The 21,871-nt window shown below is 37.6% G+C and overlaps 1 protein-coding gene across 4 annotated transcripts in view; it reads left to right on the top strand.

Annotated features, from left to right (window-relative positions):
* The window catches only part of NCKAP1 (NCK associated protein 1), a 59,675-nt gene that overhangs the window by 8,325 nt on the left and 29,479 nt on the right, over nt 1–21,871 (top strand). The window contains exons 2-14 of one of the 4 annotated variants that reach the window (XM_068686438.1): nt 1,974–1,991; nt 3,107–3,217; nt 12,918–13,004; nt 13,194–13,250; nt 14,195–14,337; nt 14,424–14,514; nt 16,415–16,552; nt 17,323–17,371; nt 17,873–18,029; nt 18,673–18,729; nt 19,237–19,333; nt 19,558–19,664; nt 21,314–21,446. In XM_068686438.1, coding sequence (XP_068542539.1) covers nt 1,974–1,991; nt 3,107–3,217; nt 12,918–13,004; nt 13,194–13,250; nt 14,195–14,337; nt 14,424–14,514; nt 16,415–16,552; nt 17,323–17,371; nt 17,873–18,029; nt 18,673–18,729; nt 19,237–19,333; nt 19,558–19,664; nt 21,314–21,446 — 1,245 coding nt within the window. Of the gene's footprint in view, nt 1–1,973; nt 1,992–3,106; nt 3,218–12,911; nt 13,005–13,193; nt 13,251–14,194; nt 14,338–14,423; nt 14,515–16,414; nt 16,553–17,322; nt 17,372–17,872; nt 18,030–18,672; nt 18,730–19,236; nt 19,334–19,557; nt 19,665–21,313; nt 21,447–21,871 lie in introns of all 4 variants that reach the window. The other 3 variants (XM_068686437.1, XM_068686440.1, XM_068686439.1) reach the window with 3 other exon arrangements.

Here is a 21,871-nt window from a genome sequence, read left to right as displayed (position 1 = left end):
TCTGTTGCTTTTAAAAAAGATAAGAAATGGAAATAAAGGTTATTGCAGCCCACGTGGGGGAAGATGTGATTTCTGAGGCTGACTGAGAATGAGCGTTGAGTGTCGGTGCAGTATTCCTGTTGTACTGCTGGAGATCTGCGTGTGGCAAAGTGATTTTTGTATGTCATACCACAGCGTGCCTGCCTATTGCAATATTGACAAGGGGTTTGTATTAATAAAAGCAAAAACCACCTTTCTTATCTGCATTCTACCCACGACCACTGCCCTCGATGTTTTTATTCTTTCAACAGTGCAAATCTGTGGTTAGGCTCCTTACCACGCTTCCATGCTTGTGCAGAAAAGTCCGTCCTCTAGGACAGGGGATTGCCTTTTCATGCCCTTCAGCCTTCTGGAGTGAACTGTCCTGAGCATGGGCCTTGTAGGTCTGTATGCAGTTTAGGAAAGGTTTGGCTTATACAGACTTGACAAGCCATATTGAATGCAGGTAACAGCATGGATGGAAAATGTATGGATGAAAGAAAGCTGGTAATCAAAGAAGTAAACAGAGGTGTTAGAAGTGGGCTGAGCTGCTGGGACAGCCCGCGCGGGTAGGCTCGCCCAGCTTCCTGCAGGTGCAGCTTGGGCAAACAGGCTTCTTTCTGCTCTGGGGGTTAATCTTGCATATCTGAGTACTAGAGGAAGAACTACGGTTGCTCTAAGTGTGATGCTAGCAAACACGCGATGGAAAGGGAAAAAAGCTGTCTCACATATTCGGATATATTTAGGGGGTTGCCACTTAGGCTCTGGATAATATTCGTCATTACAAAGAACCGAGTTCCTGAAACCTTGTTGAGGATGTTGGGTGTCAGTATTTTCAGATACTTGTTTCCATGTGAATAATCCGCATGCAAGGGCCTGGACAGGATGTCATTTCTAGAATAGTGAACCTTTGATTTATAGGAGGAAAGCACATCTGTTGCTAGGAAGGAATAAGAAACAGTGTATGTAGAAGTAATGTTGGAATTCTGGCTGAAAAGTTTAGGAAGTCAGCGATGGCAAGATGAACATTTTTCATCTCCTATATGAGAGCAAGCACATTCAAATGGGAACACAGGTATATGTTGTCTGCTAAGCTCTTTTCTTAGTTCGTAATACTTCTTTTGGCAGAGAGAGTTGCATAGTGTGTGGCAAAGCTGGTAAATTGCATTCATCTGACACAGCTTTTGAGAAACCCATGACGTCTAATTAATTAAGACTTTATTGAAGAGCGAGTTGTTTAATTTTTGCAACCTATTTATAGTATAATCTTTACTTTAGAAACTGTGTCAAGAAAAAGTCCCGTGGCACACATTGTTTGCTCTTGTAAGAACGTGGGAGCAACTATTTCATATCTAGTCAATGATGAACATTGCTGAATTTGTTATAAATTCCTCTTGGAGTGTTATGGATGTAACTTCTAACAAAATTTAGTATTTTTGGCGGGAAAAAAAGAGCAAATGTGAGAATTTGGGTATTAGAGTAGAACATTAGCATATATTTTAATGGTCATGTACTGCAGGCAGGAGTTTTAGAAACTTAAAATAATGACTCTTTTGTTTTTTTTTTTTTTTCTTGGCTACCGTTTCTTTTTCAGGTATGTAAAACTTCACTGAGTTTCTCTCCTTTTTCCCCCTGTAGATGCATGTGATGTTTAACTCCTTTTTTCTCTCCCTACCTGAACTTAAGTTTGGAAGTACTGTTAGCAGTTACATGTTTCAGCATATACTCAGAGCTTTGTGCAGTAGTAACTAATAAGTACATGTAAATGTGTTTGTGAGTACCAAAATAATCGCTATCCAGTAGAAAGTGTGCAGTCTATAGTAACAGACGGTCTGAATGTTCTCTCGGATGTAGGTAATAGTGTATTAGTTCACTTAAGTGTAACGTATTTTAGAGTTTAAGAGTCATTTGTTTATATGTAATTTTTCTCTCTTTTTATTACAATGCTTTCCCAGCAAGGACAAGTTTGGAAGGTTTGCAAAGCTTTTCACCTTCCCTTTGCCCGCTTGCCCGCTTTCAGAATCGGTCTCATACTCCATGACTTCTGTCTCTACGGTCTGCAACTCAGCCATAGAAATCGATGTGGAAAGTTTAAATGAGCTGCCATTTGAGTTCACTATGTTGCGTAGAAACGCCTAGCATGTAATTTAGTTTTGCATGAGACACTGAACTTCTTTGCAAATCCCTCTGAGGGCTATAAAGCTGAACACACGTTTGAGAGAAAATACAATTTGAGCACCAATTTTGTTAGGTTAATAATGCTGCTTTTAAGTATGTTTCTCCCAACTAAAGCAAACAGCATGGCTTGTTAGGGTAGTTGAGAATAAATAGAGTGTCTGACGGCATGCACTGCAGCTGGCAAAAGTAGGTTCTTCATCAGTTGCTTGTTCACTGAACCTGTTCTTCGGATAGGTCCGTGTAGGCTCTTTAAAAGACTTGACATTTAGTTGTGACTTCTGTTCAAATCGAAATTTAATGAAATTTCTCGAGTGCTGCTTTTAAAGCACAGCTTATGCTTCTGTAGGAATAAAGGGAATGAGCAAAACATTAGTTCCTACTTTAAGGAAATAGGGCATTTTAGGCAACTACCGGTGGTTTTATTATGGGATGGAAAGCTCTCTTGCAGTTAACAATTTAAAGAAAAATTAAATGCAGACTGGTGGTGGGGCTTTTTAGTTTTGTTTCACAAAGGATAGTCCTCCACAGATGATGAAATGATTGAATTTTCTAACAGTTTATTAACTCCAGATGAATGAATACAACACTACCTCAAACCAGGAATAGCAGTAAAAAGAAAACGTTTTTTTTTCTTTCTTTTAGGATTGAGTTTTTTTCCCTCACTGCTGTTCTGCACTAACTGCTTTGATACTTCCATGCATCTTTTTCAGTAGAAGAGCATCTCTGTACTGTTTCCCATTGCATATTTCAGCTGTGACAGTCCCTGCACTTTGCCTCTCATTATCACCTGCTCACTTAAAACAGAACAAAACAAAATCTTTCTAGTTTGTCTTCAGATTTGCAACTATCACTTTACTTCAGATGGATGATTGTGTATTTTTACTTCATTTTGTATTGTATTTTCTTATAGGCATGTGGTGACCCCAAAGCCAAACCATCCTATCTTATTGACAAAAACCTGGAATCTGCTGTCAAATTCATAGTCAGGAAGTTTCCAGCAGTAGAAACACGCAACAACAATGTAAGTAACTAAATGGCTATACAAATCCTATTCTTTTTGGTACTGTTCAACATATGTTGCTTGGATCTTAGAGGTTTTGTGTGTTCTTTCAAAACATCTGACACCGACAGTCATACTTGGAATACAGTTGTTGATTCAAATGCCCAACAGTTGCTGATTTGGATGTCTGACAAGATACTATAGAATGAATTAACTCCAAAGTTAGAATATAATACTGTAATTCTGTCGTCTTCTTGATTAGGGTTTTCTTTTTACTTACTCTTTGTTCAGTTCCAAAGAATTATCAATGGGAAATAATCCTACACAAAAATCTAAATTTATGTCCTGCCTTACTTTGATAGCAGAAATTGTTGGTGACGTTATGATCATGGAAATTGGAAGTTGCATAACATTTTGTGATGAGACCTCACCAGCAGATCAGTAAAAGCCGACTGACTGAAAAATGGGAAAATGTACCACACAGGTGCTCTTGCCTGTGGGGGCAGTCTCCATGGGAATAAAGAATGTAGGAGGAACCTTGTGAAGTACAAAAACACGGATCCCGAGGAAATGTAATTATTTCCTCTCAGATGTGGTGAGTTCAGTTGCAATAGGAAATCATACTTCACCCTTCTGAGTGATCCAGTATTGCTGAATGTGACTTTGTAGTCTTTTGGGGATAAATAAAGTAATTAGATTACAGGTTACAGGTGTCTTTTGGCAGGTGATGAACATTAGTTTCTCTGTTTCAATTCGAAAGCAAAGGGAAAGTTATTTTTTTTTTAAACTGCTTATATTTCTTTCAAAAGGTGGAAAGTGGAGGTAGGTGCTGGGGTTTGCATGTTCCCTGCATGCAGTTACTTGCATGTATGCTTGAGACGTTTAGGCTTGCTTTAAGCATTCTGGTTTCTGCAGAATGGTAGTGGTAGCAGCAGTGGGAATAATTAGTTTCTTTTACAATACCTTCTAGAACTCCCATGCAATGTCTCCAGTAATGCCAACACATAAAATCAGAAAAACTCTCCCTTATGGTGGAACTGTTTCATTGACAATGTGCTTTCTCATTTAGAACTTACTTATGTTTTGTACTGTTTAATATTCCTTATCTTTATAGTGAATATGATTGTGTTGCTAACAAATGCAGCCAGTTCTTTATCAAATTTATGTGAACAGTAAATACTTCAAGCCACATTCTGTAGGTCTTTCTGTGTTCTCTAAACTTCTGTGGCAGACCTATTAAAAACAAAAGGTTATTATGTACATAAGAACTTGTTAAATGCAATGATGTCTATGCTCTGAGTGTCTTCCAGTTGTTGACTGTGAACTTAGAGCTTAAATTAGGATATTAAATTAGGATATTGAAGGATTTGTTACGCTGAAGTTTATGGAAGTTGAGCAAAGCTAATTCGAGGTATTTTAACAGTTCAGTTTTTTAAAATAGGACATACTCATAATGTTTCCTCGTTGCCTTGCCTTATTTACATGAGGCAGCCATGCCTGTGTTTAAGAAAAGCAGTGTTATTAAGCAAAGTTATCAGAAGCCTACACTGCATCTTTGAGCACAGTTTAAACCTTGGATTTTGTCTTACAGCAATGGGAAGCTGGGGGCTTTCCCTCCCTGTGGTCTCAGCAGACAGGAGGTTGCTTTTAAGTTATTTACACGTTTTTCTGTGGAGCATTGTGTCTTCCAAAAGAAACCTTTATCCATAAGAGGTACCTACTGAGGCAAAAGCTGTGCCATGTTGCAGGGAAGGTTCACAAGTTTGATGTGAGATAAGTATTTGTTCATAAAGCTTAGGTTCAAAAAGGCGTAAGCATCTAGCTCCAAGTCAGGAAGAGGCTGAGCTTCCCTCCTTGCTCTTTGTCTCCTTTCTCCCACTGGCCAAAAACCAGCTCACTACAAATTAGAAAGGCAGACCAGGAAGTTCCTTCAGCAGGGAAACATGCTCAGGGATTGAAAAGGGCAAAAAGTTTATTGGAACAGGGAAGCATCAGTTCATATTATTGAGGATAATTAGAGGGGAAATAGTTGAGAAATCACAAGCTGTGTCCTTGTAATGAAAACTCCAGGACAGCCTTTCAAGGATGATTTTTGGATTTTCTACATTCAGTTGCAGCAGTTGCCATTGCTTAGCATTGTGCATCTGCACAGTTTGTAATGCCTTCTGATACATCAGTAGGTAACGTTGCCAAACAAACAAGCTTGCATTCAGATAGAGAATCATCAGTGCTTGCTCTTTGGATTTTTATTTTTTTTTTACCTAATCTTAGCTGTTAGATTGTTTTTCTCACATTCCATCATGTATAGATAGTACTGTGTGTGTCAGAGGTGAAGAACATGTTTTATTGAGGGGTATGAGCAGTCTGCACTGTAATTAAATGGGTGCCTGATCTTGAAATGTGTGCATTTTATTCCTGTGTAACCAGTGTTTCTGTTACATTTACCATGGATTTTACCAATAAAAATGTAAAAGCTATCCATGGCTTCTGGTTGTGATCCGCCTTCAGTGTTTGGCTTGCTGAGTCAGACTAAACTCATGCCTAACAATAACTGCAGTAGCTTCAATATTGCAAGAAGAGTGAACGTTTGAGCAGTTCAAATAAAAATGAAGCATCCAGTGAATCCTTGCTGACTGGGCTGGAAAATGAAGTGGAGTAGGCTGACTTCCAAAAGATTGATTATAGATAATTGTGGAGCTCGTCAGTTCATAACTCTCTCTCCTTCTGTCAGAGGGCAGTCCCAGTGATCTTACACTTGGCCTTTATTCTCCAATCACTGTCTTGAGCCATATAACCTTGTAAGTGGGTAGTTTGAAGACTGAGCTCTTAAATCAACTGTTACGGCTGTTGGCCAGCAAGGTAGCATTGCTTTACAGCGTATGAAACATGCTATTGTGTAAATAGTGGTCTGAAAGAGAAGCTGGAGCACTTCAGAGTGGTGTTTGAAAAGGAAACCAGATAACAATAAAAAAAATACCTGCTTTCTGTCTTTGGGAAATCCTGGTATTGTTACTTATTTAAATTGACTTAAGGTAGGTTTGTTTCCGAGAAGTCTTCTAAACTCGAGAAGCCCTCCCAAAGCTTTGCAGCTCCACCATTCTGGGTCAAATCAGTGAGCTGGTTGTGTTACAGCTGGCACAGGGAAGTTTATTTGTACTGAATTTCTTCAGTTGGCTTCAGAAAAAAAGTTCCCCAGTAAGGGATGTGGAAGCGGTCTGATGTTTCTCAAGTGTTTTTAGGATGTATCCTCTTACAGGGCGTATGGGCTAAGTGCACACTGCAGACAAATCAGAAGAGAACATCCCAGTCTTCCCAAAAGTGTAGGAGGACGTAAAAATGACTCTTTTCTTAGCCAGTGCTAACATTTAATTACGTTGCAAAGCAGGAATAAAGCACTTCACAATCAGGTAGTGGAGATGGAGGGAGAAAAGACGTAGATTTTCTGTAGATTGTGGGTAGGAAGTGAAAATCTGCTGTCTGCATATGTAAAGCTCTGTTTTATGTAATAAAGCTAGCCTGCTTTCTGCTTTCCAAAACAGCACATACGGGAAATAGTGAGGATTTCTGCATTTTTTCCTGAACATATGTTGTTCTACTCACATTGCTCCTGAGCAATTTGCCTTCCTATATTTTGAAATGTCTTCTGGTGATGTTGAGCCTTAGTCATTGCTTCACAGCTAGCAGAGCAGTGAGACCTTCCTCCCAAGGAGTGCCTGGTGGGGGGGAATGTCCCTGCTTTCTAGCTCCTGTTAATCTTGATTTGCTAGCAGCTACATTCCCAGTACTGTGCTTATCTCCTCAGGTGGGTTTTGTGCTGACTGCCCACTCAGATTCTTGAGATAGGGGAATACCTCCCAGCTGACCGATCCAACTGTGTCTGCTGCTTTGTGCCAGTGGGGGCAGGAAATAAGATCAGATGAGAACACAGTGCAGGCAGTGAGACCACTTCTGGCCTGCCTAGGTTAGGGTCTGTCCACATCAATTAGTTCACTCTGTTTTTATTTACTGTTCCTTGGTGTTTTGGCTTCTTCCTTTTCGATCCCGACAGGTATGCCTGGGCTGCTGGCTGTCCCTTTCCCACTTTCACTTTGGAGTGACCTGGTTGCACAGCCTGTGGGAGAGGTGCTGCGGGCACGGGGTGGCTGCCCTCCTTGGCTGACGCTTACTAGATGACATTAATGCATGCCTTTAGTAAATGTTTCCTTGTGTAATTAAATTGTTTAATTGTGGGCTTTATAACCAACATTCATATTAATTTCTGATAGGTTCTTCCAATATCTTTCCCATTTCAAAACACTTAATACAAATAAAAAACATTTTTTGAACTTTAATTTTAAAATTACTCCTTTCATGCCCTGCAAGTACAGTGCCAATAAGCAGGTCTTGCTTGCTTGTTTTGAGTGAAGATCTTAGTATTGTCGTTTGCACAGTGCTAATGAAGATAATCCTGGAGTAGTTTTTCATCCAAGGGAGTTTGTAGGTCTTGACTTTGCTGCCTTATGTATTAGTAATACTTCTTCATGAAAAGTAATCATTTACTTTCCAGGAAATGGTAAGGTATTAACACCTACGGCGGCTGTTTTTTCAAAAGTCGAGCAACTTAGATCCCCCTAGTCAGTAAACTCAAGATCAAATCTATTTCTCCAGCTTTCTGGAGTGCTGGATTTCTTGCCTGGGAGACTTATTTTTTTTTTTTTCAGACACCTTGTTGTCTAAGCAATTAAAAAACAAGTCGCTGTATGCCACCACAAAGCTACCCGGCTTCCTGGCCAGGAAGACTAAAACCCTTTCTGGGTAAGAGGATGCTGTGCTCTCCTTGCATGGCTGCTTGTACAGCTCCTGTGCTGCTCGAGGAACCTGCAGTGCTGGAGGCAGCACAGGGAGATGGGCTTCCCTGAGCTCCTCAAGGTGATCATTTAGCTTACAGGAGATGCCCTGTGTGACTGAAGCAATCCGAGTAACAACTGCTTTCTCTTCAGCTTTGCACTAGCCGTAGTGCTTTCTGCTGGTGGTTGTGATGATACTATTCCGGAAGAAACTGTATGTTCTCTGCAACAATTAAAATTTTATCTATGTTTCCTAAGAATCATTCAAATATGAATTTCTGCTAATCTCTTGCTCTGCTACACTCCTACCTTCTGTTTTAGTTTTGTATGCAGCAGTATGGCTGATGTCTTCAATTCTCACATGACTTCACAAGTTAAAGTGGCTTAGGCTTTCACAGAATCGGAGAATATTAGGTAGTAATTTTCAAACTAAGTCTTTTGAAAGTGAACATTTTTATTATTTTTCATTAGCAATCCCAAGTAGCTATGTGAAATGTTAACTTCTCTTTATGACAGTTCTTTTTGGTGAACATTTTAAAGTAATTTATTTTCCTTGTAAATTGTAAGCCCTCTTAGCACTGATGTTTGTTCATGGTTTAACCCTTGATTGTGTGTGAATTTGAGATGGAACAGTGTCTAAACACATTTTCGTTTTATCACTATTTGCAATAAATGATTGTATTATACTGCTGTAAGTGAAATCAGTCCTGATGAGTCACTTGCCAAGGTAAGCCAAACTTGTAATGTGGCTCTTGTTGCTTAATAGCATATGCAGTACTTGCAAAAGAACAAATGTGTGTAACACTGACACTGTTTGCTTCATCCATTCACATCAAAATCTTATTTTGATGATTGAGAACTTAACAGCTTGGCCATTAAAAAGAAAGCAACAAAAAAAGCACCACAAGCTCATTAGTACCTAAACACTGTATTAGTTATTCAGTGTTACTGGAATGGCATTTCAAAATTAGTTTTCATGCATTTTGAATGAAGAGTTCCTTCGTGATTTCATGCTATAAATACAAGTATGACAGTAGCTAGACTTCTGTCCCGAACGTTTATCTGTACAGCATCATGGCAGAGCACTTTATTCCACAAACAGTTGGCACAGTGACATCAAGACCTGCACCCATGCTTTGGGTATACAGTAATACATATTGAGCTTACTGTAGGAATTACTTAAAAATCGAGGGAATGGGGAAACCGAGCCTTAAGACCGACTGGTTGGGTGGTTTCTGAAGTCGGGCATCACTGCCCCCGAAGTACATTAACTGTTGTTATTGATAATGTGACCAACCTAGGGACAGTAGCAGTTGTGAAGGGTCACGGGTGGTTATTTCCTTTTCAGAAGAGCTGCTTTAGTGCTAGAAGCATGAGAACAAACAAAAAGTGGATCATATCGTACAAATGCATTAGTTAGTAAACATGTTAAATATTCTGTTACATCTTTTTTATCTGCAGCCTGCCACTTTAGAGCCTGCTTTTAATTGGAGATTATAAAATCAAGGACACGTCCATCATTCTACAGTTAATCGACAGAATTTAAAACTTTTTCTTCATTTAGTTAGATCCTCCTTCTTTCTCCTCATCGTTCTGCTATGGCTTTTGTCGATGCAGAATTTTGTTCCAATAATTGAATCTTTGAAGTCTGAGTCTAAAACCCTACATGTGGCAGGCATATTGAATAAAATAAATGACAGCAAGAATACTGGCAGACATTATTTTCCTTGTATCCCCCAAATTTTAACAGTAGGAATTTGTAATAGTGCTTTTTGGGACATATATGTCAGCTGGGAAGCTGAAGGTGGTGGTGTGTTCTCTGAGCGGAATGTAGTATCCGTGGTGTTGGTTTATAGAAAACAAAAAGTGTTTAATGCAGGAAAAATGTCAATGATGTAAGAAGCAGAGAATTCCCTTCCCTATCATCTACTCCTGGATCATGGAATAAGACACTTGTTCACATGCTGCTTTTACCACTCAAATAAATATAAAGTAGTTACAGAAGGATAGTTATCCTGTTTTTCCACACACAGCTCTCTGAACAACCTTTCCAGTTGTCATATTTTTCCTGTGTATTCACATTAAATTTGTATTTATTGATGTCACTAATATGCCAACATCTGTGTTGTTACTCTTGTCTCTGAGCATTCATACAAGCTTTAAGTGATGCTGCAGTTCCTGATTTGTTTATTACTTCTTTTAATATACTTTCTCCGTGAACACAATCAGTTCTGTAAAGACTTAGGGGGGGTAAGATGAAGAAGGAAAAGCACAAGACAATGGGTAAAGATCAGTTCCTTTTCTGCAGATGAGGTGCTTTGCCAGCTGCAGTCTCTGGTATTCAAAATCCCAATTTTTAAGTAATATTCCAATATGACTGGAGAGGTGGTATTTTGTCAGCAGAAATGAGTTCATATAAATGGTTTCTGATCTTGCTCTAGTACTTAAATTTCTTCAGCTTTTCATATGTCTTAAATCTAACCTTTTTCAAGAAAGCATCGTTACCCTTTTGGGTAGGTTTTGTACTTCTAGTTCCGCAAGAATAAGTAAAGCCCTTACATCTGACCAATCACCAAAGCAAGGTTATCTATAGTTAAAACAATCTTGTGGTGATAGTAATGTTTTAGGAGGTACTTCTTCAGCTTAGCCTATTTTAAAACTTCCGCTGCATATTGCAATCAAAAGTGTTTGTTGATAAATGAGAATTAAAGCAGAGGAAAACAGCCTCAAACCAAACACAGAACCATATAGCACCCAATGCATCTAAACAGCTGTTAGGGAATTGGCAATGGAAAGTTTTGTTGCAGTGGGTGTGGAAAGAGCTACACCCGCATTCCTGAGCGATAAAAATGCAAATAAGCATCCAAGACACTGCGTGCTGTAAACCACTTTTAAATCTCACCGCTGGGTCTGTGTTGTACGAGTTGAACTTCGTGCACCATCCTTACCGAACAGGTTGCAGTTGACATATTGTTTTATTTGGATTTTTATACTGCAAAGAAAAGCTTGCTCCTACCTTCTTAAGCCTCAAAGCTCAACGAGCTTCACTCTGTAAGGATGCTGCGGTTTTGTTTAAATATTTTTGGGAAGATAACTAGCTAGCAGCACACAGCAGCAATGCCTTAACGTATGGGGGAGTGTAATGAATACCTCCTGATATACTTTTATTTAATGAACAACTTCAGATAATTTCTGAAAATAACTTACTGCTCCTGTAACTGCGCTTTCCAGTGCTGCCTCCTGCAGTGCCTTAACTCCCCACTCTGGGCACTGCGGCCTCAAAGCAGTCTTGTCCTAACCACACTATCTGGGTGCCCTATACAGCACCCTACTGCCCTGATGGGCTCATCTTAGCATGGCCCCTTCCTTTGGCTGAGTTAGGATTGCTCTAGGAAAAAGGCGTTAAGCCACATGTGCACTTGCAATGCGACTTTTTTTCCTCACTTTTTTTCCTCTGTGCACTGAAGCACGCTAATTTCTGAACAGTACCCCGTAGTCTGGTATTGAAGGCATAAAATGACTCCTCAAATTCATGTGGTTCACACTTGTGTTAGTTACACAGAAATAAACCCTATTTTTCTTAGTATTTTAGATGCAGATTATTTACAATAATTTTTTTAAGCAGCTTGGGTTAGGCTGAAGACTAAACCCAAACATTTTAGGCAATTCACTTTGGTCGTGTACTGACCGTGGACTAATGAAGCAGCCCTGAAAGTACAACGTCCTCTTTCCTTTACATCCAGTGATTATGGATGCTTCATTTTCTGAGCTTAAGGCAGCTAAAGTGTAAAGTTGGTAGCAAATTCATACCAAGTGTCAAAGTAGAGCTCAAAGGCCTGTTTGAAAGCAGATCTTGTACTGCTGCCATTTGAATGGCAATAACCTATTTCCTAGTAGATGTGAGTATCAGAAGTCGCAAAAGGAATGCATTTCATTTTATTCAGTCTTGAAAACAGAACATTTTTTTTCTTAATAAACGATTGCTCTTGCTCAGAATACAACCCTGTTTAACTTGACCAGTCTTTAATTTAAAATGTTACAGATACTTAGGGCAATTTTTCATATTAAGTGTTACAAGATTGCTTTAATTCACTTCAATTCGCATATCAAGAGAGTAATTAGTATTGTAATCATTTAAGTGAGCAGTCTGGCTGGAAGAAAATAATGGGGAGAAAAAAGGAAATTAAAAGGAGATTTCTTTGTCAGATTTAAAATAATAATCCATGTGGACTATTTTACGCCTTTGTATTCACATTTGCCTCTTCCATTTTATCCACCAGTGTCTAATGCTAGTGTTTTGCTTCTTTTTCGTTTCTTTATTTTGTTGCTTTTGTTTGAATGTATTATTGTGTTATATGGAACTGGTCAAAGAACCGTTACTGTATTTTATGTTTGTATCTACATTTTATTTTGCATGCTTAACGTGGCTTTGCCTGGATATTCTTTTTGGTAAGTTCAGACTTTAAAAGCATAATGTTTTTCTGTAGTAAGATTTGTAACCTGCCACCTTTTTCCCACCTCGAGTAACGTCATTATTTTTTTATCATACTGATTTGTGCTCACGTACTGTTCTGCTTTTGCTAATTTTACACACGATAACACTGTTTTCCTAACTATCCATTTTCGTCTCTAGTTGAGCTAAACAATATTACTTTGGTACTAATGTATACTAATTTGATTTTTATCTTCAGAGTATAGTCAGCAGCTATTAAATGATCCGTTTTGAGAAGTTTGTGTGCATTTAAGAGACACACAGAACCTCAGGCTTAGAAAACTATGTTAAGATTTATTTATATGACCTGGTGGTTAATCTGCATCTCTCAGGTATTATTTTTCAACTGTCTTCTCAAGATCTCAGAACTGTAAATGTGTTTCTGTTTCTCTTCTAGCAACAGCTTGCTCAGCTACAAAAAGAAAAATCGGAGATTTTGAAGAACCTGGCGTTATACTACTTCACGTTTGTTGATGTAATGGAATTTAAGGTAAGGTACAGCACATATGTCACATCAAGCTTCTGTTTTTTATTTGTGAATGAATACTACATAGTGAAACATTTGAACTCGTGGTTATGTTTGTTTTTTTTTTAAATCAACATCGTCTTGGTCACTAAGCATAGTTAAGTGATTTACTTAAATCTCTTTAAACTAAAATGATCTGTTTTGTTTTTCAAGGACCATGTCTGTGAGCTGCTGAACACTATTGATGCTTGCCAAGTCTTCTTTGATATTGTAAGTTTCTGGGTTTAAATTTTCAAAAGCCACTTAAAAATGTTTCTGATCCAAGTTCTGCATGGACAGTTAAAAAGACTTGTTTATTTTAGCTCAAGAAACATGACATCTCCTGTTATAACAACAAGAGAAATACAAGTATCATAATGTTTGCATCTCTAACTTTCATAAATAGTGTAAAATCTCCTGAGTACTTCTAAACAGGCTAATTATGGGCAGTAGTAGCAGCAAAATACAGACTGTATTTTTTGCGTTGTTGCTTCTGCTAGTTAATTCTTAGAGATATACTGCAGTCTGTATGCTTAAGTCATGTGAGGCTCAAAAACAAGAATAATAAGTGTTCCCCTAGTGTTTTTTTGGATGTTTGTGGGCATCACTTCTGTTGGCTAAAGCAAGAACACACACCTGACTGTTATATTTAAAATAAAATACTCAAACACCTTTTCCTTTTGGTTTTAGCTTTCTTTCCTATTGTTCATAATGCCACCTTGTTAGTTTTAGTTATTCTTAATTTTGGCTGACTTAGTTTCATAATACAAAAGAGGAGCAGGCACTTATCCTACAGAATGATTGTCGCAGGTCAGTGCGTATGTGCTAGCTTTTTACATTGGAGTCTTAATACAGAACAGTTCAGAGAGTCTTATTGAAATACAGTTCAACACTTGTTGAGTGCTTAGTAACACCCAAGAAAAGCTTTTCTGTCTGTCAGCTGTGATGCTTGGGCCTGAAAAGATTTATTTGCATGCTTGCTTTCACAAATACAAGCAGTTCTGGGGATTTGGATGAATAAATTAAGATCATACAAAGTCTATATGCAAACAGAACAAAAGTACTGGTCAAGACAGTCTGTTGTATTTTTAGAAGGCTGAAAATGGGTGGAGAGATGAGGAGTTTTATGCTTATTTCTAAGAGTTTCAAACTGATATATTTTTTTAAATCTCTAGACTGTAAACTTTGATTTAACGAAGAACTACCTAGATTTGATTATAACCTACACGACTCTAATGATACTGCTGTCTCGAATTGAAGAAAGGAAGGCTATCATTGGATTGTATAACTATGCTCATGAAATGACACATGGAGCAAGGTAAATATCTGCTGTGTAGGAAATGTATTTAAAAAAACACATAATAAATAACTACACCTGAGTGAATTATTTGTTGTTGCTTTTAGTGACAGAGAATATCCACGCCTTGGCCAGATGATTGTGGACTATGAAAATCCTTTAAAGAAAATGATGGAGGAATTTGTACCTCACAGTAAAGTATGTAACCACTTTTTACAGGAACACAGTAATCTTAACTGAGACAAGCAGAGATTAAAAAAAAAAAAAAAAAAAAGTAAATACACAGGAGTTTTTGTCCAAGACTACTAGGTAAAATTTTACAGGAACTCTTACTTATACTGGATGGGACTGAGGATTGATACCCTATTAAATGAAAACTATAGAAATACGGGAATGCTAGGACCCATTGGTAAGATTCCTGTTTATTCACTAAGGAGTAAAAATTGCTTAAAAATCAGTTGTGGTTCATCTGCTGTGGCTGGTTCTGTGTTTTGGTTTGCTTTGTAGCTTGAAATGAAGGAGATTTATAATGTTTCTAAGAAACTATTATTTTCTGGCTTACTATCCTAGCTGAGTATCTCCTTCTGTTTTGTAACCTGAGGGTTTTTTCTTTGGAATGCCTTTAAATTGGGCATCCTGGGAATGGCTGATCACCACTGCCTCTTTAATAATATCTCCTGTGTGCAAAAGCTGGCATTGTGTGTCCTGCTGACTTGACCCTGCGAAGTTAAACGAGCCTTTAGCCTCTTTTGTACAGATGTTTTTAAACTAGTATTCTTACACAACTGCTTGTGTACCAGTTCTCTGGTGATTTATCTAGACCATGTTTTCTTCTGAGAATACCTTTGGAAAAGTGATGGAAGCCTTGCCAAAGTCAATGTATATCTTGTTTATCACTTCCTACATGTTCACTAGGCGTGCTGCCCTGTCAAAGGAAACTAGATTTGTTTGATGTGATCAGTACTGACCAACCTGGAATGGCAGGTGTTGTTCTCTAGGTGCTTGCAGATTGTTTGCCTAACACCTTATTTTGGAATTTTTGACATGACATGAAGTTAAATCCTAAGTAACTGCCTAAAGTTTTAAAGTTTTGTCTTCATGTTTTGAAATCTGGGTACTGGTTGTAGTATCTTGAGATTTGATGCATTTCCTTAAACTTTTGAAGATAGTAGCTAAGTTCAGAGAATTTTTCAGCTGCTTCTCTTAAGTGCTCTGAACGGGTTTTAAATACTTGTCGTTTGTCTAAATAATCAATATTCAGTAATTCTACTTTTTTTTACACTTTCCTGTACATGATTCCTGTCTCGTTAAGACTTAAGTTGCTAAAAATCTGATTTCCAGGTAATCTTTACTCATGTGCACTGTAGCAAAGATGCTCTTCTTTTTGGTATCATCTTTGTTTATGCATTTGCCTTTAATAATGGACCAGTCCTTTCCCTTGAAATGTTTTGTAAAGCCATTTTCCAGGCCAATTTCTGCACTTCTGCTGATTCTCTACTAGAGGTATAAATTGGGGTCAGAGATCCCTTCAGGCAGCATGCTGCAGAAGTGCATACTTGGTTAAGTTGTCATGGAAGAGTGCACGTAAGTTGTCCTTCTATCATCCCACAGTTTTGCAGTAGCAGTGCCATTTATCCCTCTATATTAGCTCCAGCAGAGAACTTTTCTTTTCCCTGAGTGGTCTTAATCTGCTGGTTTATTGCTTCGACCTGGGTCCTCATAGGTTCATGCAAGCATTAGGATTGACACAGAAGACAGGGAAAAAGCGTGGTACCGCACTTACTTGGATATGCTCAATCTGTTATGAAGATGCTCCTGTAGTATCTGCTCAAAACCATTGCAGTTTGCTTGCAAGGTGGGAAGGACATAATAAATGAAGTGGCAGAGAAGGGAATAACACAATTAGGATGCTTGAATAAGTAATGAAAAAATAGCATTTAACTTCTTTTGTGCTTGGAATGTGCCAGTTTTTGAACTTCAGTTTTAGCATGTAGTGATTTGCATCAGTTTCAATTTCTGATCGTTTAGTGAATTAAGGCTTTTGTGCTAATGCGTTCCATAGCTTCTAACCAACCTCCTTTGTCCATCTCCTTTTCAGTCCCTTTCAGATGCTCTGATTTCACTCCAGATGGTCTATCCTCGAAGAAATCTCTCAGCTGACCAGTGGAGAAACGCACAACTACTGAGCCTCATCAGTGCACCTAGTACAATGCTTAATCCTGCACAGTCTGACACAGTATGGCCTTTTAATTTGGTTTATATGATAAAGTTAAGCAATGTTTTCTGTGGAACAGTGTAGGGATGTTTCATTTTCTATTTGCTAACCTTTACATGACTTTTGAAAAGGGGAAATTAATGGGTTTGTTGGTAGAGCTGCATCCTTTTATACTGGGGAAAGATTTTTTGCATTAATTAAAGCTTCTGGTGTATAAGCCCATGCCTTCATTTCTAGTATCTGATAATGTGATGAAGGGAAGTTACTCCTGCAATGTAGAGTGAAGGTATCCTATGTACTCTAGGTGTTTTGGGGCCAAAAGACTGAAAATCAGAACTGATACATCCTTAAAAATTAACTATTTACATTTGCTGTCTCGTTTGGGATATGAAGGTTTATCTTTTTGGGGGAGGGGAGATAATCAAGAATAAAGAACTGTCAGGTTGTGATTGTAATACATCAGAAGCCTTGTGTTCTTAAATCTTCTTAAATACAGTGTTGGTTGAAACAAAACATTTCATAGAATCATAGAATATCTGAGTTAGAAGGGACCCACAAGAATTATCAAGTCCAACTTCTGTTCATGGTACAGGAGGCTATGGAATCTCATTTCATGTTCAAGTTCTTAGTTTCTAAAGGGATGAAACAATGACTTGTTAGTAATCAGAAGCAGTCTTTTGTGATTCATTAGCATTTAAGACTTTGTCTCTTTTTCTAAAAAGTACTTCTCATGAAATGTATTGTTTTGGATATAATTAGTTTGCTACAAATTACTGTTTTTTTTCTGACAGATGCCATGTGAATACCTCTCTCTGGATGCAATGGAAAAATGGATTATTTGTGAGTAAAATTTTCTGAAACAGCTCATGGTTGTATTAAAAAAAAATAAATTGAAAAGCAGCTTGTTTTCCTGTACCATACAAAAACTGTTGGATTCAAAACAGATTCTGGAAAACTTGATTAAACCTTGGGTTTATGTATCATACTTTTCCTACAGTGAAGCTAGAATTCAGCTTATTCTGGAATAGAGTTCGTCATAAATTTATTCGAGACTTAAACTAAAAAATGGTGGCTTTTGTAATTATGATGAAAATAGTTGAGTTGTATTCTTGTAATGAATTACTTGATACTTATACTGCAAAAATATAACAATTCCTCTACTACAGCATAATGTGAGGTATTTTTATTTGTACACATATATGGATGGATAATTATGTTATCCATACAGAGTTTCAGTAAGCTAATTAAACAATTTAAGAGAAAATGCATAATAATCTCACTGTTCTCTTACTGTCTCTGTGCGTCTTGTTTGTGACACACGGTGATTGTGAACTTCTGAAGTTGGATTTATTTTGTGCCATGGAGTCCTAAATAGTGATGCTACAGCTTTGAACCTTTGGAAACTTGCACTTCAAAGCAGCTCTTGCTTGGCTTTGTTTAGAGATGAAGTATTTCATATTCACAAAGCTGCAGAAGACCTGTTTGTAAACATACGAGGGTAAGTTTTCTTTTTTTCTCCTTTCAGATTATCTGTTAAATATGTACATGTATCATTTCTTTAAGACCTGTCCTGAAAATGTTAATTGTGCTTCATGTAAGATCCACTTGCAGATAATCAATACCAAAACATTTTTGCTTAGTGTCTTGACTGTTTCTTTAATGCATATTTCGAGGAGCCTGATTCATAACCATCATGCTTTTTTTTTTAATCTTAGTTCTGAGAAATGTTGGTGAATCAGTCTCTAAAATGGCAAATGTTTAAAATTAATGATCTTGCCCACAAACCATAATCTAGGGAAGGGAAGAGAAATTATGTTGTCAATGCAGGGTTTGCTTGAAAAGTTGCAAGCATTTGTCACAATTCCTGCCATACATCATAAGAAAACTCAGGCAGAAATGAAGTTGAGATCTCTCTACCAGAGAAATCCATGAGCACTTCAGTAGAGAGGTTTTGGCCTGGGTATCCGGTTTTAGCATTTATCTGATCCAGGGAAAAGAAGTCTTGCCCGAGCTGTTCTGAGGGTGAGCTTTTTTTGCTGTATCCTGCTAGCTATGGAAATGCAGCTCCTCCCAAGTCCCAACTCTTGCTGAATTGTGCTACTGATACTTTTAACCACATTGGGTTATTTGTTTACTTGCAGCTACAACAAACGTATTAATGACATCAGAGAGTGTAAAGAAGCTGCAGTTTCACATGCGTAAGTTTTTAGTGTTTTCCTTCTCAAAGAAGTTATAAAGAATGTATAAACAGGACTTGCTGAATCTTGACCTAATTGTGTGTTTTCAAATGAGGCCATACACTGATTGTTCTGGATTTGCCTAATGGTATACCATTATTGATTTAACTTCCCAAGTCTTAGATTATTTGTCAGATTGTCAGAGAGAAAGCATAAATGTATTTTCCATTTTTTTCTTGTCTAATTACTTAATGTGAATGCTAATTAAATAGGAAAGTTTTAGTGAAGTCAAATGCAAAGCACAGACCAGAGACAGAGGACTAGTTTTTTAAGTTTAACCTTACTTCAGGAATATACAGAATGGATGGTGGAGATGCCAATTTCATATGAACCATGTCCTTTGAAATACTAAACTTTTGAAGTTAGTATGATGTGAGCTACCTACACTCGGCCTTAAATGTCTGGGAAAAAATTAAATGACTGTGATTAGCACATTCGATGATGTTTTGGTTTATTCTTTTGATGTAGGGGTTCAATGCATAGAGAGAGGCGCAAGTTTTTACGTTCTGCACTCAAAGAACTGGCTACTGTCCTGTCTGATCAGCCAGGCCTGCTGGGCCCCAAGGTAACTACAGTCCTTGAGTTTCATCTTTAGGCAATGGTACAGTTTGTTCATCAGTGATACTGTGCCATTCAGTTCCTCTGAGGGAGGGCAAAACCCACCCAAAACCCCTACTCTAAGATAAAACCTGCTTAGATTTTAAGATTGTTTAGTTGTAGAGACTGGTTGTTGCTTAGTGTGCACAAGGTGTCCAACTCTTATATATATCTTATGATTATTTTTTTCAGGCACTTTTTGTATTTATGGCATTATCCTTTGCTCGTGATGAAATTATTTGGCTTCTTCGTCATGCAGACAATATGCCGAAGAAGAGTGCAGATGATTTCATAGATAAGTACGTTAACAATTTTTAGTGTGATACCTTAAATATTCACGTGAACTTCATAGAGGAAATGCATTTGACGGCAAGAAATAGCAGGAAATAATAGATAAAAAGAATTGGGACTATCCAGAAAATCTTTACAATCTTAAATGTTTCCATCAAAACCAGAAAGCTAGGGTATTTATTGTGTTAGAAACTGGAGCCCATTGGTGAAAATTAATTTTCTGCAGAGAGTTTATTTCTAAAATAAAAATGATTTCAGGAAAGTTTTATTTGCATTTAACAAATTAATGATGAGTTGGGAAGGAAACTGTCAAAAAGATTCATTTGTAAATATCTCCTTTATTGTAGCAGAACTGTCTTCAAAATCGGATAAGATTTATTCATGTAATACAGCATTAGCATCCTCATAAACAGGTCAAAAATGAGAAATGGGATTAAGAAACCTTAGAAATGTGGGTAGGCAGAAGAGTACTGGTTGTTCTTGAGTTGTTCTCAAGATAATAGAGCACATCAGTTCAATCTTGGGAAAGAAATCTTAAAGAGTATTCATGTGACAAGTGACAGTCAATCACAAGGCTATTTCTAGAGCTGGAACAGAAAAACGTTGAGTTCCCTTCAGTGGACTAGGTGCTAGGGATAGAGATACCACAGATAAATACACTATTTTTCTGAAGTGTTACAGAAATTTTTCGTGTACATCTTCTACTGTAAAAGCCATCTTTATTGTTATACAGCTTCCCTGGTGATACTCTTGGATCGAAGTGTGGGTGGTCAGCATCCATTACAGTTGCTCAGTTTTACTTAAAACCTGGGGATCAAAAACTCACTGTTAACATCATGTCATGTCATGAGTTATAACCTTGGGTTTAAAAAACATCATAAAATTCTAGCACTGTGCCTCCTTGGTCTTCTGAAGGCTGTGTTCTTTTTGGTCTCGTTTAAATAGGTGAAATGTGAACGAAGTTTTTCTGCCAAAAGAAAATGCATGTTGGAGAAGTTTGTCAAGCCGTCTGATTGTTGCTCAGGCAGGATGGGATTTAATCCAACAAGCTATCACTCTAACTGCATTTTAAGCTTTCAGTTTAAGTTGCATTGCAGGTGTTAGAATACTGATAGTTACTCATCGAAAATTGCTCTGTGTTAAAACTATTTTTAGTTTATTTAATGTCTGCCCAGCAGGTGGTATGAAGTAGTCCTCTGTACAGTGCTCTCACTAGAGGGGGAAATTTTACCATCTTGAAAAGTCTTTTTTTTTTTTTTTTTTTTTTTGAATAAAGATCTACTGACATGAGCTCAGAAAAGCAATTATTACAGTTCTGTTTTTTGGATTTAACTGCTTCATGAGGAAATACACTTATTCAAATTGAGCATTACAAAAGGGCTTCTTCAGAAAATACGTGGGTTGTACAAACCTTGGAGAATTACCATGAGGGGGTCCTGTTAATTTATCTCCTGTTGAATGTATTTTACTTTGCAGATGAAAGTTTCTTATGTAAGCTTATTTTAAAACATGAGCAAGTATTTCAATACAAGTGTTATGTATTAACAATAGAAGCAAAATACAGGAGGGAATTTCCATGAGAAACATTCCGTTGACAGAAATTCTTTTCCATATTTTATGTTTCCTATTTTTAAGTTCTTTGTTTTTTCTTGTCTAGGCACATAGCTGAGCTAATATTTTACATGGAGGAGCTCAGGGCACACGTGCGGAAATATGGACCAGTGATGCAGAGATACTACGTGCAGTATCTCTCTGGCTTTGATGCAGTGGTCTTAAATGAGCTTGTTCAGGTACGGCAAGACAATGGTTTGGGGTTCTGCAGGCTTTAAGAAGGGCTTTTTGTCCAAAATGTATGAAATGTGTTCTGGTTTTGTGCATGTTAGTGAACGCTATGGAATAAGGCAAAACTAACCGAGTTTGCTGTTTAATTCTGGGATATAGAGTTGTGCTTTTGGCTGCCATATGAATACTTAAATGTTATTAAGCAATGTTCTCTTCAGAGATGATTAAACTACCTTTCTCCTCAAGGAGTAAACTATGATTTATTTTAACATCAGGATATAGAGATTGGCAAGAATTTAATGAAAGGCTTCTCTTGGAGGTCTGAGGTTCCTTTTAACATTTTCAGGAATTCCTATGATTGTTTGCTTTATTCTTAAATGTGTTACAGTTTTGCATTGCCACGCTTTTGAGAATAAAAAAGAAAAAGTAATTG

This window comes from Anas acuta, chromosome 6, assembly GCF_963932015.1.
Source record: "Anas acuta chromosome 6, bAnaAcu1.1, whole genome shotgun sequence".
Classification (NCBI taxonomy): Eukaryota; Metazoa; Chordata; class Aves; order Anseriformes; family Anatidae; genus Anas; species Anas acuta.
This window is presented reverse-complemented; position numbering and strand designations above follow the sequence as displayed.